This window comes from Xyrauchen texanus, unplaced genomic scaffold (assembly GCF_025860055.1).
Source record: "Xyrauchen texanus isolate HMW12.3.18 unplaced genomic scaffold, RBS_HiC_50CHRs HiC_scaffold_537, whole genome shotgun sequence".
Classification (NCBI taxonomy): domain Eukaryota; kingdom Metazoa; phylum Chordata; class Actinopteri; order Cypriniformes; family Catostomidae; genus Xyrauchen; species Xyrauchen texanus.
In genome coordinates, this window is record NW_026266508.1 from 8,560 (window position 1) to 25,000 (window position 16,441).

General features: G+C 35.8%; 2 protein-coding genes across 3 annotated transcripts; both read left to right on the plus strand.

The window, feature by feature from the left end:
• The first annotated feature begins 2,094 nt into the window (after positions 1 to 2,094).
• LOC127642301 (eukaryotic translation initiation factor 2-alpha kinase 1-like) lies at positions 2,095 to 11,930 on the plus strand. Of its 2 annotated transcripts, none has more exons than XM_052124902.1 (15): positions 2,095 to 2,429; positions 3,210 to 3,377; positions 4,403 to 4,539; positions 4,657 to 4,694; positions 4,771 to 4,870; positions 4,957 to 5,037; positions 5,301 to 5,397; positions 5,543 to 5,603; positions 5,687 to 6,041; positions 7,485 to 7,596; positions 7,886 to 7,992; positions 9,189 to 9,318; positions 9,547 to 9,626; positions 9,835 to 10,068; positions 10,583 to 11,772. In XM_052124902.1, exons 1-15 carry the CDS (start codon positions 2,288 to 2,290, stop codon positions 10,700 to 10,702), a joined length of 1,962 nt encoding a protein of 653 aa, XP_051980862.1. In that variant the 5' UTR covers positions 2,095 to 2,287; the 3' UTR covers positions 10,703 to 11,772. The 2 variants fall into 2 exon arrangements, with proteins under 2 accessions (XP_051980862.1, XP_051980863.1); XM_052124903.1 differs by lacking the exon at positions 2,095 to 2,429 and adding an exon at positions 2,906 to 3,022 and having other exon boundaries at positions 10,583 to 11,930.
• A 2,704-nt stretch (positions 11,931 to 14,634) lies between these two features.
• On the plus strand, positions 14,635 to 16,085 carry LOC127642302 (ubiquitin carboxyl-terminal hydrolase 42-like; the record flags this gene model as incomplete). The annotated part of the gene is made up of 3 exons (XM_052124904.1): positions 14,635 to 15,484; positions 15,608 to 15,817; positions 15,975 to 16,085. Coding segments are annotated over exons 1-3 (556 nt in total), but the record flags the coding sequence as incomplete, so codon positions are not given.
• Between the last annotated feature and the right edge of the window lie 356 nt (positions 16,086 to 16,441).

Consider the following 16,441-nt stretch of genomic DNA (forward strand, 5'->3'; position numbering starts at 1 on the left):
GGAAAGAACAATGCCATGGTTGTCCCATTGAAGATATTTTGGCGGCCGCCCAAGAGATAGACTATTTAGGACTGCTGAGGCAGATTTAATGATAATCTCGCAAACAGTTAAAGCAGACATTTGCAGTTTACGGCCCGCATTAGATTTTACATTTAACGTAAAAGCCTTTTTATTTTTCATTGGATATTTCAGTTAACTTGTATTGGGACCTAACGCATCTCCACAAGTGTTTAACATGCTCAGGGTTGCCAGATAAGAGACGCAACACCCTTAGTTTGAGATTTATGCTTGCGCAAATTGGAAATATTCTGCCTAATGTGCAGTCTGGCAACCAGCTCTTTCTATCTCGCTTTCCCCTTTGAACAAATTTAGCGATCTATAGTGCAATATTCTGCTCAAGGAAAAGTGTTATATGGCTATTCTGTGTCCATTCTTGAGGCTGCTTGTGATGAGGTAAAAGCAAAAGCAAGCCAGAGACGAATATGTATCTGTATTTTTTATTTGTGCAATTTAGAAATGTTGAAGTCCCTTCGCACCTGTATGTTAATCTAACTCTTGCAGTAATCATTTATCATAGTCATGCAGTCTGTGTTATTCAGTTGTGTGCTGAAAGTCAAACCATCGAGGAGACCCGCATCATGACCCTTTTAGCATGTAAATGGTAAGACTCACCTGGTAAAAAGTAAACTCACCCGCTTTGCGACAAACATTAAAAGTTCTATCTTTTTTCAATTTTTTTTATTAAAACAGACCTCTGATGTGATGAGTGTTAAATTGAATAATAAATTAAAAGGGAAATAAAATAAATGTATAAGATCAGCCCTCATTCAGTTTTGTAATGCCTGATAGAAAAGTATCTATCTTTGTAGAGCAATATAATACTTTAGGCAATAGCAGAATAGTCCCATTAGTCACAGATACACTTCAGAACAATTGAGTACACAACTATTTCTGGGCTTAAAAGATACAAAAACCACATCAATGCAGAACATTGTATCTCAAAAGTAATACAATGTGGCCCCCTATGCACTACTTTAATCCCGATGTGGCCCCTTTACCAAAATAGTTCAAAATATTAATAATTACACACCATCACCTTTACAAATTTGTTTCAGGATTTTACATGAATAAAAGTAACTTTTATATTTTGACAAAATGCTATAGTTTCATATTAAATAATCTAAAGGCCCTAGTTTGAGCATGTATTCCATGACGCTGGGGTATTAGCTTTAAGTACAGTGACGTCATTACGCAATGCTGTAATAGATCTGGTGAATCTGTTTTTTTTAACCGGTTCACTGAAAGAACCATCCAAAAGAACCGTTTCGCATAGGGGGGAAAAAAGGACTTCTCATCACTAATCTGTAAATTTTTTCAACAAGGAAACCGCACTTTTAAATGAAAAAGACCACACACTGCGCTACTACATGTGTCGATTTCTGCACGGGTATAACTGCATCCTCTCATGCTCTTTTTTTTTTTTTTTCTCTTAAGACGTTTCTTCCGCGTAGTGACGCAGGACGTCACCACATGTTTTACGTAACATGATCTTGTTATATGCTAATGTGTTCCAATTTTACAAGGACTACTGTAGGTTATATACTTTTCTCGCTCTCTTTTTACTTAATGTTAAATTCGTCTTTAAAATCATACGTATGCTTTTTTCCCCTGTGCTGTCTACTTGAAACTACATTTCGTAAATGTAAATTTTTTTTTTTTTTAACTAAATACTTCACATTTTTTGCTTGCTAAGCAGTGAATTATATGTGTATTACCTGTATCAGATCATGATGGTTTGTGAAAAATAAATATATTACCAATTAAACTGCCATTTCATTATGAAAGATTTCATCACCAGCATGTGGCTCTCAGACTAGGGATTGTGCGCAAAGTTCTGATCTGATATTAGCCGAAACTGACATAAAAGCAAAGCAAATGTTGTTATTTTGGCATTTTTTTGATGAATAAAGTAAGTAAAAACTATAATAAATATAAATAATATTACATTGTTTAATAATTAAGGCGTTATGTCATGTTTTGTTCATGATTTATGGCAACAATTTTGAGACACTTCCTTACCCTTTTCCTGAAGAACATGGCTGTTGACTGTCAGTTTACATTGATATTTTTGCTCGGCTGGATTTAAAACTTGTGAGTGGGATTTCCGGACTTAAAAGGACATTGTTCCTTGAACGGTGGTTCTTCTGGATGGAACCAGTGAATGAGTTACACAGGAGTGTTTTTTTAATTTAGCACCAAACGCCAATGTTTTACACAACAGAGACAAATGGCAGAGGAAAGTTCTAGTAGCAGTGTAGTTGTGAACAGTCGCAGCCTTCAGATCCAAAGGTGTCTTTTCACTCAAGATAGGGGACCTAGAAGAGGCATGTTCAGCCTGACAGATACTGAAGATGACGTCCAATTTGACAGTGAGTCCAATAATGTTGAGTGCTGAGAAACAGTAACACCAAATTATGTGAACCCCTTTTTATGCATGTTGTTGGTGCAGTAGTGGCTAAAGTTCACTATTATAATATTATTATAAAAGCCTTAAGCAAAATGTGTAGCATTATTTATGATTTGTAATGCCTGATCTTACCTGGAAGCAAATACACTGTTTAGAGTTATTTGTGTGAGTTTTAAGGTTACTGTAATTATGTGAACCCTTACTTTAAGTTTTAAAACTACATTAGTACAGTTTACTAATTTGTCAATTGTACATCAGAGTAGCCTTTGATGTACAATTGACAAATTAGTAAACTGTACTAATGTAGTTTTAAAACTTCCCTCCTACTTAATATTTGATCTGTGGGACTACTTAGGGGTGTGGGGGTAACTTGAATATGTTTCAAGCTGATAAGTTACTTAGACCTTACCCACCCCCTGCTGTACAGGCAAGATGCAGCAGGACTTTATTTGTTTAGCTGTTGAGAGTGTACTGTAAATGTTTGCCCATTTAATGTCTAAATGGATTCAGAGGAATATGACTTTATGGCCTTAATTGCCAAAGTTATTGCTGAAGGTAAGAAATCTCCAATTCACATGATATGTCATTTTGTTAGACTACATTTGGTTTGTTTTCACTGATCAAACAAATATACTGACATTTGGACACTTTGCTTATCTAACAAGTAGCCTGCTTATGCTTTAGATAATGTTATTTTTCCTTAGTCATATTAACTATTCTCTTTTTCTTTGTATATATGCAGCCTCAGACTCCGACAATAACTGTGAGGTGTTGCTGGCGGGGAAACCATACCCATCGATCCAGGAATTTGCTTCTGTCATCCCCAACCAACTGCTGCTGGGATCTCTACTGGAACACTTGTGCTTTGTTTACGAGAGTGACCCTACACGCTCCCGCATGCTGTTCAAGGGTGAGCCTCCTGTTATCAAAAACGTAACAGTGAATTATAGTACTGTGCAAAAGTCTTAGTCACATAAATTGTTGCACAAAAACATTTATCTTAAGATAGTTATCATATCTTCAGCTTTAGTATGTCAATAGGAAATATACATTTTAGTCTCCCAGACATTACTTTTCAAAATAGAATAGAATAGAAGAACAGGGAGCCCTGCAACAGATGCCATGGCCCCCACAGAACCCCCCACTGAACATTGAGTCAGTCTGGGATTAAAAGAAGAGATAGAAGTAATTGAGATCCTAAATAGAAGATTCTCTCATGATTGACTCACCTTTAAGCCATTCCAGATGTTCATGTCTTTCCTTATTCAGCAGAACCGAAATTAAGATTTTTATAAGCACATTTCAGCTCACCATTTAAGGGATGGCTTAAAGGTGAGTCAATCATGAGAGAATTCTTCATTTTTGAGTGAACTATTCCTTTAAGGTTCAGTAATCACACAAAGCAATAATGCGATTTCAATCTTAATTCGATCAATCGTGCAGCATTAATGGATATCATACCGATATCTCAGAAGTCAAAGTCTTCTGGTTTCAAATTGTTTTGGATGGTTTCCCCCATCATGTATCCTGTAGGTAAGTGCCACTTTCACGTGGTCATGTCCATTTATGGCTTTTTTTCTGCATTAACGTGAGAAAGAGACAGAATACAAATTATATATTACGTGTTCTTAGGTGTACCAACACTTCTAGGTATTGTTCCTATTATTATTTCTGGATTGTGCATTTGAGTTTTTACAAAGTGTGTTAAATAAATATATATTTATAAATAAACCATCTGTTTTTCATATCAGCATTTTCATTCTTATTACAGAAATGCAGATGGTTCATTTGGTCAATAATTGGCCAATAAATATTGGCAGCCATTATATCGGTGCATCCCTAGTTTTGTTTGTTTACTATTTTTCTCTATATTTATCCCTTTTGGAAACCTACTTGATAAAAGCAGCAATCTCTCAAAAACCTTACCTGTTTTAGTGATAGGCCAGCATTTAGCAACCATGAACCTCCTCTCTCCATTGGCCATCGGTGATGAGTTTAGCACAGTTCGTCTGCAGCATAACCGGGCATTCACAGAACTCCTGCACGCGGCCAGCTCATCGCTTTTTCAGCAGGTAATCCCACATATTTAATCATCAATGTAATTTAATTCTATTATGAGTCAATTAACTTTTCTAATATATTATATAGAATAACTTTGTGCTCTCTGTTTATCTTTTCGCTTTCTGCAGGATCACAGATACTTGAGTACAGAAGGCCAGACCCTAAGGTGAACAGTTACACTTGCAGTGCTTTGTAATACACAATGACAGTTCAATTAATTCATATATACTTATCTATCCTAGAACCAAAGGTGGTCTTTTCCAAGCCCAAACATCACGTTACCTTAGTGAATTTGAAGAAATCACAACGCTAGGTAAAGGATCTTATGGCAAAGTATTTAAGGTAAAGATATTTATTTGTGTCGATCGTATTATATTCAAAAGTTATTAACCACAAATTTGCAGCCTAAACCACTCATAATATTTTAGGTTACAAACAAGCTGGATGGTCAGGAATACGCAGTGAAAAAAATCCTCATTAAGAAAGTAACAAGAGATGACTGCATGAAGGTAAAATATGGCACAGACTGAGCTTGTATTAGTGATGTGGGTTGTTAACACATACAATGCATCGGAAGGAATGGTCTTGAGACACATTTTTACGTTAATTTTCTTTTTTATAATTTTACATGTTGCCTTTTAAAAATGGTGCACTTATTGTGGCAGTGACACCCATCTAGTGCATGTTTACATTGACCAATATTTATTCACCTCAAAATTCCAAATTATTTATAAGTAAATAGCTGTAATTTGCTGATTTGTCTTTCTCGCAGGTTCTTAGAGAGGTTAAAGTGCTCTCCAGCCTTCAGCATTCAAATATTGTTGGATATCACACTGCATGGATGGAGCACATTCAGCCTGCTGTGAGAAGTAAGTAGCTCTATTGATGTTATCTCAAATAAGATTATACCAAACAATTCATATATTTGCTTCTATTTTAAGTTTTTTGTTTATAAAGAAAGCATGCATCATTGAAAATGGTACTAATTGGTAACAATTTTCTATTTCCTACCAGATCCCAAATCTCTTGTTTCACAAACGTTTCCAGCCTTAGAGAAACCTTCGCAGAAAGAAGGGTAAGATGATTAGATTTTTTTTCCCACCAACATTTAGCTTAGTAGCATTACAATAGCATAATGTAAATCAATCATTCTTCCAGATGCACAAAGGAAATCATTGATGGCAGTAGTGGATCATCCATTGTTTTTGAACATTCTGACCAACTAAAAGACAAAGAAAATCAAGTTACATTAGAAAGTATCTCAGTGAAACCCTCAACGTCAAAAGAGGAGATGGGTCATGCTGTGTGCCCAAAAAATATCCATAGCCCACAGAATTTTGTTCCATGTGTGTTCCTGGGAAAGCCTCGAACCAAAGTGAACAAATGCCCAGCAGCTAACTGGGACAGCTCAACTCTCTCAGAGGATGACCTTAGTCAAAACAGACTGGAATTAAACAATAACTCTTACATTGAAATGGACAGTCCTGAATGGTCTGAAAAGCAGGCACATGAGGTATGAAGTTCATTAATGTAGGATGTTACTAATAATGTAATTGAAATAAAGAATAATGCTTTTCTTCATGAAGACATATGTGCTATTTTTTTTAAAAGACCTCATGAAATCACTTGACGGGCAGTTTCCTTTTGTGTGCTCTCATAATTCCTATTGAAAAAGGACTTTAGGGTGGTAGAGAGCATTTGATTGGACAAACATCTGTGTATTTTTAGTTAGGGGTGGGCGATACACATGATAAACCAGTAGAAATCTGACATCCGGAATACATTTTGGACTATTGTCTCTGTCGTGGTTATGCAGAACCGCTATTGTGTGGCAAGAAATTTACATTCTATTAATGTTACACATATGCGGTATGCTGGTGTTGTGGTTTCTGCCCAATTTGTGAAAAACTCACTTTCAAAGACTTGGAGTTTTTGATTTCAGAAGAATAGACTTTATTATCAGACCATAAAGCCGAGTTGTTCTGTAGGCAAAAAGTCTTTGAGAGTGAGTTTTTCACAAATTGGGCAGAAACCACAACAAATGTTCCTCAAATCCCTGTGGACAGGAGGAGACTCAATTTCAATGACATGCATCCACTGATGCAAATTCAATGACATTAATCTCACGTTCTACATACGCGTCTTCTCTGACACAGGCAGCTTTGCTTCACACGATTGTCATGCGCACCATCACGCGGAGCATGCTAGTGGTCACGAGTTCAGCAGCCTTCCCATCTACTCAAACCATTTCCTATCGATATTGCAGCACAAACCATGAAACATAGTTTTTTACCTTAAATCGCTATGCAGGAAACAGCTAGACAGCCTGACATTCTAACCAATACTGATAAGGAAAACAGCTAAAACAATGAGTTATGCACCAACAATTATGTGTCATGCAGGTTTTTAAACTATACATCATCACCTTGATAAAATTGTAATATTTACCATTATGGTAAGGTTGATATAAAATTTTGTTTTTTACTTTGACTATGAAAATTTTACAAGTATTCATTCATTCATTCATACAAGTATTTAATTCATTGACTGGATTATTCAAAAATAGGCATTACAATATGGTTCTTTAATATATAAATAGATTTTTTATTTAACTATATAGTGATATATATCATTATCTAGATATAAAAATAATCATAACATGAGTTTTTGGTCATATTGCCCACCCCTAGTGCTAGTTGAGTCGCCAATATTTTGGTTGTTTTCCCAGAAGAGAAAGACTAAATTTGAATGCATATATCTACTAAAGTTTAATTTTGTAAACTTTAAAGAGTACACTAGTATTTAGATAGATTCAAAGCTAACAGACATGGACAAAACTCGCAATTTTGATATCATGGAGTCTTTAAGAGTGTTTTTAAAAGCAAACGCGTATATAATATTTTACCCAGGGCCTGAAATCTTTAAGTGTTTTTCTTTTTCTTGTTGCTATGGACAGGTTCAGTTCCACTTAATGCTTTATATACAAATGCAGCTGTGTGAGCGATCCTTGAAAGACTGGATTCAGGAGAGGAACTTAAGAACCATGGAAGAACTGTCAGTATCAGTAGGTAAGATCAATGTTTTCATATGAAACTGGTATTTCTAGAAATTACAGGAATATTCACAAACCTCTTTATTTCAATTCCATGTATTAGGATTGGCAATACACCTTTTTGCATGTATTTTACTGCACCTAAGACATGCTCCCTTTTCCTGTTTTTGCAATGGCTGACATATGCCTGAACAGGAAATACAAGAAAAGCTGATTTGCAGAGCCATGATTTTTATAACATTGAGATCATATAATTATATTGTTGGGTTATTTACATATTTTTAAACCTAAGGTTTAATTCACAGATCCTTGTGACTCAGTTGACCGTGAACAAGCATTGAAAATTTTAAAGAAAATACTTGAAGGAGTGGAATACATTCATTCCCGTGGAATTATGCACCGAGACCTAAAGGTATGTCTACTTCTGTTGTTGTCTTAAATAACTTGGCATCATTCACCATAAATCTTATACTTATAACTGGTATTTTTGTCAAGAGTAATGAAAACACAATATGTTTCTGGTGTGGCACAATAATTTGCAAAGCAAACTGGTGCTTTTGAGGTTGGACTTTCAATCTACTAAAACAACCTATAGCTTTCGTCAATGTAGTGAGATTTTTTTATATCTGTGCTATATTTTAGTACAAATGACACCATCCCTGCCACTATGGAAAGCTTTGTGAAGAGGCCTGCAACCAGCATTGTGTATAGAATTATTTACACAAGTTGTTCCTTATTGCTATGCATTTCAGGTGAATTTACATGTTGAAAATATATTTTTTCAGCATTGCTATATAAAAAATATCCCATTTACAATTGCTGTAGACATTACACTATCCTTTCTCTGATAGATCCAGTGCCCACATGGCCTTTTTAATAGCTAACATGGTGTCTAAATAATGGAATTTAACTTACTACATTACAAATCCAGAATGCAGCAGCACGTCTGGCCTTCAATGAACCAAAGAGAGTGCATGTTTCACCACTCCTTGTCTCTACACTGGCTGCCGTTTGATGAACATACAAATGTATCAAATTCAAGGCTCTGATGCTGGCATACTAAGCAGTCACTGGGTCTGCTCCAGCATACCTAAAATAATTTCTGCAGACCTACGTTCCCACCAAACTTTGGCACCAAAACACTTTCTTTGACTTTCAGTTTCACTGTACCTCATTGGTGGAATGACCTTCCAGACTCCCTTCGTGAGGCAGACTCACTCTCTGTCTTAAAACAAATTATGGCTAAAAACATCTTTTCCATGAGCACTTAACCATGCACTCATAAGTTATCTTTGAAATTCTTTTTCCTTTGAAATTCCATTAAATTTCCTATTTGAAACTTTTATTTGGTAAGTAAATTATGTTTTTACTTATCTGTTCTTAAACTGCACATTATGGCTTCTATGCACATTATACTATTTTTATTTAATTATTAGTGTGTAACACAAATAATTAATTTATATTAAGATGGATCAAATTTGCATTGTGGGTTGTTGAAAATACTTTTGTTAAATGGGACAACAATTATGGAGCTTCAAATGCAGTTTTGTCGTATTGTAGACTGGCTTTATAAATATATATTTTGTGTGTATATTTATTTATTTACAGCCTAGAAACATTTTCCTTCATGGACCTGAATGCCATGTGAAGATAGGGGACTTCGGATTGGCGTGCAAAAACATTGTAATGGATGAGCACGAGCAGCTGCCCTCCAACTCTCAAACAGGTGTGAACACAGGTATGGGGCCTTGAAACATCCTCTATATTTACATTGAGAATATTGGGATTATTTTAGCTATTGCAACTAGAATACCTACAGTTTTACTTAGAATACTCATTTCCTGTTTGTTACAAAACAATTACTATTATTTAATTGAAGGTAACAGTAGATGGTGCCAATAAATAGATGTTCAAGAGTGCCTCTTTTCAAAAGTCAGTCCAAAACTATTTCTAATTGTTTTTTCAGACTCGACTCACACCAGTGGAGTGGGAACATTTGTTTACGCTGCACCTGAACAACTTAAGGGTTCTTGCTATGATTCAAAGGTAGAGTCCAGATAGTGTAAAGTTAAAAGTAACCTTAAATTGCTAGTCTATACAGTTAATACTGTTGTATAAAAGTGCTGTATCTGACTTTTATATGTTGTTATTTTTACCCTAATACATGTTATCATTTTATGGCAAGTATAGAATAAAAAAGTACAATATTCTAGTATAAAAAATAATATAATAGTTTGTGTTTCCTTTTTTACAGTCAGATATGTATAGTATTGGAGTGATTGCTTTTGAGTTATTCCAGCCATTTGGGACTGAAATGGAGCGTGTATACCTACTTGGAGAACTGAGAAAGGGTCAGGTTCCTAATACGCTGTCCAAAATCTGGCCAGTTTTGGCCAAGTATATCAGACTGCTGACCAGCTCTGATCCTTCTGTGCGTCCAAGTGCATCTCAGTTACTACAGAGTGACATCTTTAGCACCAATGACATGGTATGTGTTGCTATAACTAATGTTTTTCAAAACTAAAAAAAATACATTTCAAAAGGTGCACTTAGTAATTATTTTCCTCATTAAAAATGTAACTCATAAAATGCAATATATGTAGTTAATCTTGACCACTCATTAAAATAAAGACTCCAGTCCTATCAGTAATCTTTTAAAAGCTGTTTTATTCTACATGGAGAGGGTCCACACATGGGGGCTGCCATGTTAAGGTTCACATGACCAGCCGAATACTGTTATTTGACACTTTCACTCATTTACTAAAGTAATCATGGCTGACTGTGAATACTAAATTTCAACAATGGCATCTGAAACTGAAAACTATTGATTTTAAATGATGTTGCATCCAAGCTGCCCGTGTAAGTCCAAGATGATACAAAGACAAAAGTTACTGAGTGCAACTTTAATTCATGATCTAATTTTCAGTTATCTTCATGTTTTGAAGAAATATACTTGACCTTGAATATTGTAAAAACAAGGTTGTTTGCATACTCTGTTGTAGGTTGTCCACAGTTTAAAGTGCAAGATTGAGGAGCAAGAAGAAGAACTTTTTCAGCTCAGGAGAAAGATCAGTGAACTACAGATCTCTCAAAATGCAATACACATTCCAGAAAAGACATAAAACGGGCTCTTTTGTACCCTCATTAATACTTGTAAATACTTGTATGGGAATTGTTGTTTGTAAATGGTTGTAAGTGTGAGGGTAGCTCTGCTTGTATCTATATAAATGAGTGCCATATTTAATCTGATGAAACAAATGTACAGAACCATACTGATGCAATAGTCTTCAATTGTTCAACTTGATGAAATGGAAAACTTACAATAATAATCATAAATATTAATAATACTTGAGGACATAGTTAAGGCTGACAAATTTAGCTTTTATTGATGCCATAACGTTGCAATACGTATGTTAATAGTTTGTTAAAAATGTCATGTTAGCTATGGTAAATGAAACTATTTATTGGTTAGATATTATTGTTGCAACATCAGTCAATGCATAATATATATATACACACACACAAACAGGTGGCCAAAAGTTTGGAATAATGTACAGATTTTGCTCTCATGGAAAGAAATGGGGAATTTTGGGGGCTCCTGCTGGAGCAGCTGCACCCGCGACCCGACTTCGGATAAGTGGTTGAAGATGGATGGATGGAAAGAAATGTGTATTTTATTCCCCAAAGTGGTATTCAACTGATCACAGTGTATAGTCAGGACATTAATAACGTGAAAAATTACTATTACAGCTTGAAAACCATTTTTTTTTTTTTAGAAATTCTTAAACTACTAAAGCGTTCTCATCAAAAAATCCTCCACATGCAGCAATGACATCATTGCAGATACTTTGCATTTTGGCGGTCAGTTTGTCCAGATACTCAGGTGACATTTCACCCCACACTTCCTCTAGCACTTGCCATAGATGTGACTGTCAGTCGGGTACTTCTCACATACCTTACAGTCTAACAGCCACAAAAGCTCAATGGGGTTAAGATCCATAACACTCTTTTCCAATTATCTGTTGTCCAATGTCTGTGTTTCTTTGCCCACTCAAACCTTTACTTTTTGAATAGGTTTCAAGTGTTGTTTTTTTTTATGCAGTTCTTCCCATAAGGCCTGCAGCCCTGAGTCTTCTCTTTACTGTTGTACATGAAACCGGTGTTGAGCGAGTAGAATTAAATGAAGCTGTCAGCTGAGGACATGTGAGGCGTCTATTTCTCAAACTAGAGACTCTGATGTACTTATCCTTTTGTTTAGTTGTACATCTGGACTTCCACATCTCTTTCTGTCCTTGTTCGAGCCAGTTGTCCTTTGTCTTTGAAGCCTGTAGTGTACACCTTTGTATGAAATCTTCAGGTTTTTTTTTTTTTTTTTTTGGCAATTTCAAGCATTGTATAGTCTTCATTCCTCAAAACAAATATTGACTGATGAATTTCTAAAGAAAGCAGTTTCTTTTTGACCTAATATTGATTCTTGCCAGTCTATTGCATAATGGAACAACTCAAAAACAAACACAAAGACAATGTTAAGCTTAATTTAACGAACAAATACTTTCGACTGTGTTTGATATAATGGCAAGAGATTTTCTAGTACCAAACTAACAATTTAGCATGATTACTCAAGGATAAGGTGTTGGAGTAATGGCTGCTGGAAATGGGACCTGTCTAGATTTGATCAAAAATGACTTTTTTCAAATGATGGTGCTGGTTTTTTTTACATCAGTAATGTCCTGAATATACTTTGTGATCAGTTGAATGCCACTTTGAATTAAAGAACAATTTTCCTTCCGAAACAGCAAAATCTGTACATTATTCCAAACTTATATTGGCTGCCAGTCTCATACATACACACACGGTCCAAAATACCAACAACAAAAAATAAAGTAGTCATTTTCAAAGTTTATGGAGGCCACGACGATCCACCAATACCCCATTCCTCTATTAGACGTTTGAGTTCTGGCTCTAAAATAATGCAAACATGACCCATGGATTAACTGTTTAAAACGTGGAATTGCTACTTTTTTTGTAAACGAGATAACAGCATTAAAGACATAAGACATTCGGCTACCTCGATAAATCTTCAAGAAGGCCAGAGCCACTCAAATCTGGTTTGGCTGTCATTACGAAAGTACCCGGATGGACCCGTGGGGAAACTACGTCATTGTCCACCGCCGGGCGCTCTTTGGATTTTAGAATGGATGAACACATTTAAATTAATCATAAATTTGCAGGTATGGGCATTATTTGGTTTACATGTGACTTATGATGGCTTCGGGTGATTTTTGTGTCACTGTACGCTGTGTGGTTGATTTAGTTGCGTTGCACGAAATTGAAAACACCCGGTGTACTGAAGGAGCTTTCGGTGGCGTTGCCTCGGCCAAAGCACCGGTGGATTTTAAATGCCGAGCCCCCTTTTTTTCTACCCATTCCCGATTAAAATCTAATTTCACCTAATTACATTTACTGCCGTTGTTTTGTTCGTGTTTATTAAAGATCACAACACATATCAACGTCAACTTATCTATTAGACAGGCTCGTGGAAGTGCGTGACCATGTCACGCCGTGTTCCATCTGTATTGTTACGTTCCACCGTTACCATGGCGTTTATAGCTACAAAAACGCGCGGGCTTTAATTCAGTAAACACATTCGCGCCGACAAGAAAGGCCTGTAATCGCTCACATTATCTGACTTTTATTATGCAAACGTTAAATGAAACCACGTGCATTTATTATTAGTATTTTGTATTTAAATATTTCAACAGAGGCCTATCTCGCCCGTGAAGCCTTTAGCAGAGCGCCCCAGTTAACATTTGGCGTATGTGCGGGTTCGGAGAGCGTGTGTATTACATGATAATTTCCTCACGTTAAATCACACACGGAACCTCTTCCTTAGATTTTAAACTGGACTTTTGGTGTCAAAGAGTATATAGAAATAATCGACAGTTCAATTGTGTAATAATGGATTGTATTGATATCAGAGATTACCATAAACTAGCTATCATGAATTAGCCTCGGCCTATTCTAACACTCCGCTCAATCGATCAACACACTAGTTACACAACACAAATTATCCAGCTTCTGTTATTAATGCTGGGTTGGCTGGTAATATGTCTTTATGTACTGTCAAATCAATAACATTGATTATTTCTTCATGTAACGTGCTTTACATAATGCGGGTAGATACATGTGTGGAGTTAAATTCCGTGTTCAGACACTTTCCGTTTGGCGCGACGTCTCCGTGTTTGTACAGAAACATTCACTCAAGTTATGTTGTTTACGATTTACCTATTATTTTAAATCTTTTTGGGTGGGGTATTTCATTCCTTGAATGTCACTGAATGTCACTGAGTAGAAACAAAAGCACTCTTATAGTCTTTCTGTGTCTTTCTATTAAAGTTGTTTTTAGTTTTGTATATTCACAAAATTATAACTGGAATAAGTTAAATAACTGGAAGAAAAAAACAGATTAATCGGCTGAAAGTTTTTAAAATCTATTTATAGAATGCTAAAGAAATATTCCTTGTTTAATAAATGTTAAACTTAATCGACACCATTTGTGGCATAGTATATTAATTGCCACAAATATTAATTTCGACTCATCCCTTTTCAAAAAAGCAAAAAACGAAGTTACAGTGAGGCACTTACAATGGAAGTGAAAGGGTGAGTTTAAACAGTGAGTATTTTAACATTTACAGATTGTCCCGTTTAATTAAATTGTAGGTAAGTTCCTCACTAGAACCCAGATTTTTCCTTTTTTTTTTATTTAAGAAAAGGTGGAGCAAGTAAAAAACATTTTTGTAGTATTCAACATTATACCATAAAAGCTGTTGAATGAGCTTAACTTGTGTTGATCCTGGAATATTTCTTTAAAAACTATATATTATTATTTCATTAGTATGACATGCACAGCAATAAATGCTGCAAAGTCTATAATGAATTAAATCCCAAATGTTGTTTATTGTTTAACCAGAATTCAATAATAACCAGAAACAAGGAAGGGTTGAATGAGGACTCTTATTTTGAAATTACATAAACTTTGCTCCATTACAATGCTCTATATTAAGTATTAACCAAATGAAGCTTTGAATACCATATATTTAAACAGATAATGTTTAATGAGGAATAAGGTGTATCTTTATACACAAGATATGAAGTTGGAAGCACCATGTATGTGGTGACGGGGGACATTTCTATATTGTCACATTTTTCTTTGCATGCCCTCGCTTCGATGTAGTACATTTGATTATCAAATCAAAATAACAAAATATGAATTGAAGTAGAGATACAAATATGGATGAATATTGTCAATGATGGAAGATTTGGATTCAGCAAATCCCCAAGAGGTGTCAGTGTTTGTTTTTATTTTTCTTATTTAATCTGCTGTTATACTTCAGAGCCAATTATAGAAACCCTTCAGCGTGAGCTACAGAGGAACATGTAGAAATTATTATAATAATAAAAAATATTGGCATTGATTTGTGTAGATAACAGATATATCCAGAAAGCAAGTATCGGCACCAATTAATCCTTAAACCGATATATCGATCATTTAACACACAACACCTGATGAATCGACCCCACATACACAAATAAAAAAAGCTGCTTTTGTGCCAAGGATGATTGACTTTTACATTGACATACATACCTGTTTTTCTACAGAAAATGAATAATGACCATAGTTGAAAAGCCTCCAGAAAATCCTGACCCAGAGTCAGTGCGGTGCAAGCACTCCAGCTCCCTGACACCTTTTTTCACCAGAGACATGGAGAGTAGTAGTTCAAGCTGGAGTGTTAGCCCTTCTGCCCATGAGCTTTCAAGGGCCAAGACTGCGTGCATGGCTCCAGCCATTGGAGTGACTGTGAACAGTAGTAATACTATGGCTCTCGACAGGCCCCGGGAGCAAGGCAAGTGATATCATTATTGTCAATATTAAAAGGTTGCCATGGCACCATATTTAATGTGCTGTACTCAATGCAAGCACAGATTTTTATATTGTTTGTGTGTCATTCGTCTTTTCTACCGTACAGTGGTTATGACCAGTGGGGATGGCATCGCTCTTCCTCAAAAGGTCCTCTTTCCCCCAGAGCGACTCTGCTTGAAATGGAACCAAGGTCACCGCATTGGTTCAGGTCTCCAGAACCTGGGCAACACATGTTTTCTAAATTCTACCCTCCAATGTCTGACCTACACGGTTCCCCTTGCCAGCTACATGCTTACTAGAGAGCATTCCAAAACATGTAAGTTTGCTGTACATGTGTTGTATGCTTACACATGGTTATACTTTATGGGCCTTGTTCATGAAACATTTGTTGTTCTTGTGTATCAGCCCAATGTTTGGCATAATTTGGTTCTGATGTTGTGTGTATTTTGTATGTGTTTCCTTTTCCCATGAAGGTCATGAGCCTGGATTTTGCATGATGTGTACCATGCAAAATCACATCACTCAGGTGTTCGCCAACTCTGGAAACGCCATCAAGCCCATTGGTGTGATTAATGAACTGAAACGTGAGTGTGTAATTTAAGGCCATTTTTCTCTACAGTTTATATAGTTGACAGATGCTTCCCAGCCAGACTGATTTAAAAGAGTGCAAAATATGTGCTTGAGTAATAAGGCAAGCCTCAAGGGTTTTTAAGAATGCTGGTACAATTCAAAACATGGTACCTATCAGTGCTAGATATGAGTTGAGGGTTAAGACGAGATAATTATTAAGGGTAAATCATGAGGTTCTGATAAACCCACTGGAGTTAAAGGGGTCATGACATACTCCTTTTTCTTTAAAAAATAGTAATTGTATTATCTTCCCTAAGGTCCACTTAAAATGTTAAAGTTTATTCATAAATAATAATATAAATTTTCCACC

What these genes read in the sequence shown, in the direction of transcription:
- LOC127642301 (XM_052124902.1), top strand. Translation starts at nt 2,288, where the DNA reads ATGGCAGAGGAAAGTTCTAGTAGCAGTGTAGTTGTGAACAGTCGCAGC. An exon ending in AAACCTTCGCAGAAAGAAGG is followed by an intron (nt 5,604 to 5,686) that starts GTAAGATGATTA and finishes TCATTCTTCCAG; the next exon opens with ATGCACAAAGGAAATCATTG. An exon ending in CTGAAAAGCAGGCACATGAG is followed by an intron (nt 6,042 to 7,484) that starts GTATGAAGTTCA and finishes TGCTATGGACAG; the next exon opens with GTTCAGTTCCACTTAATGCT.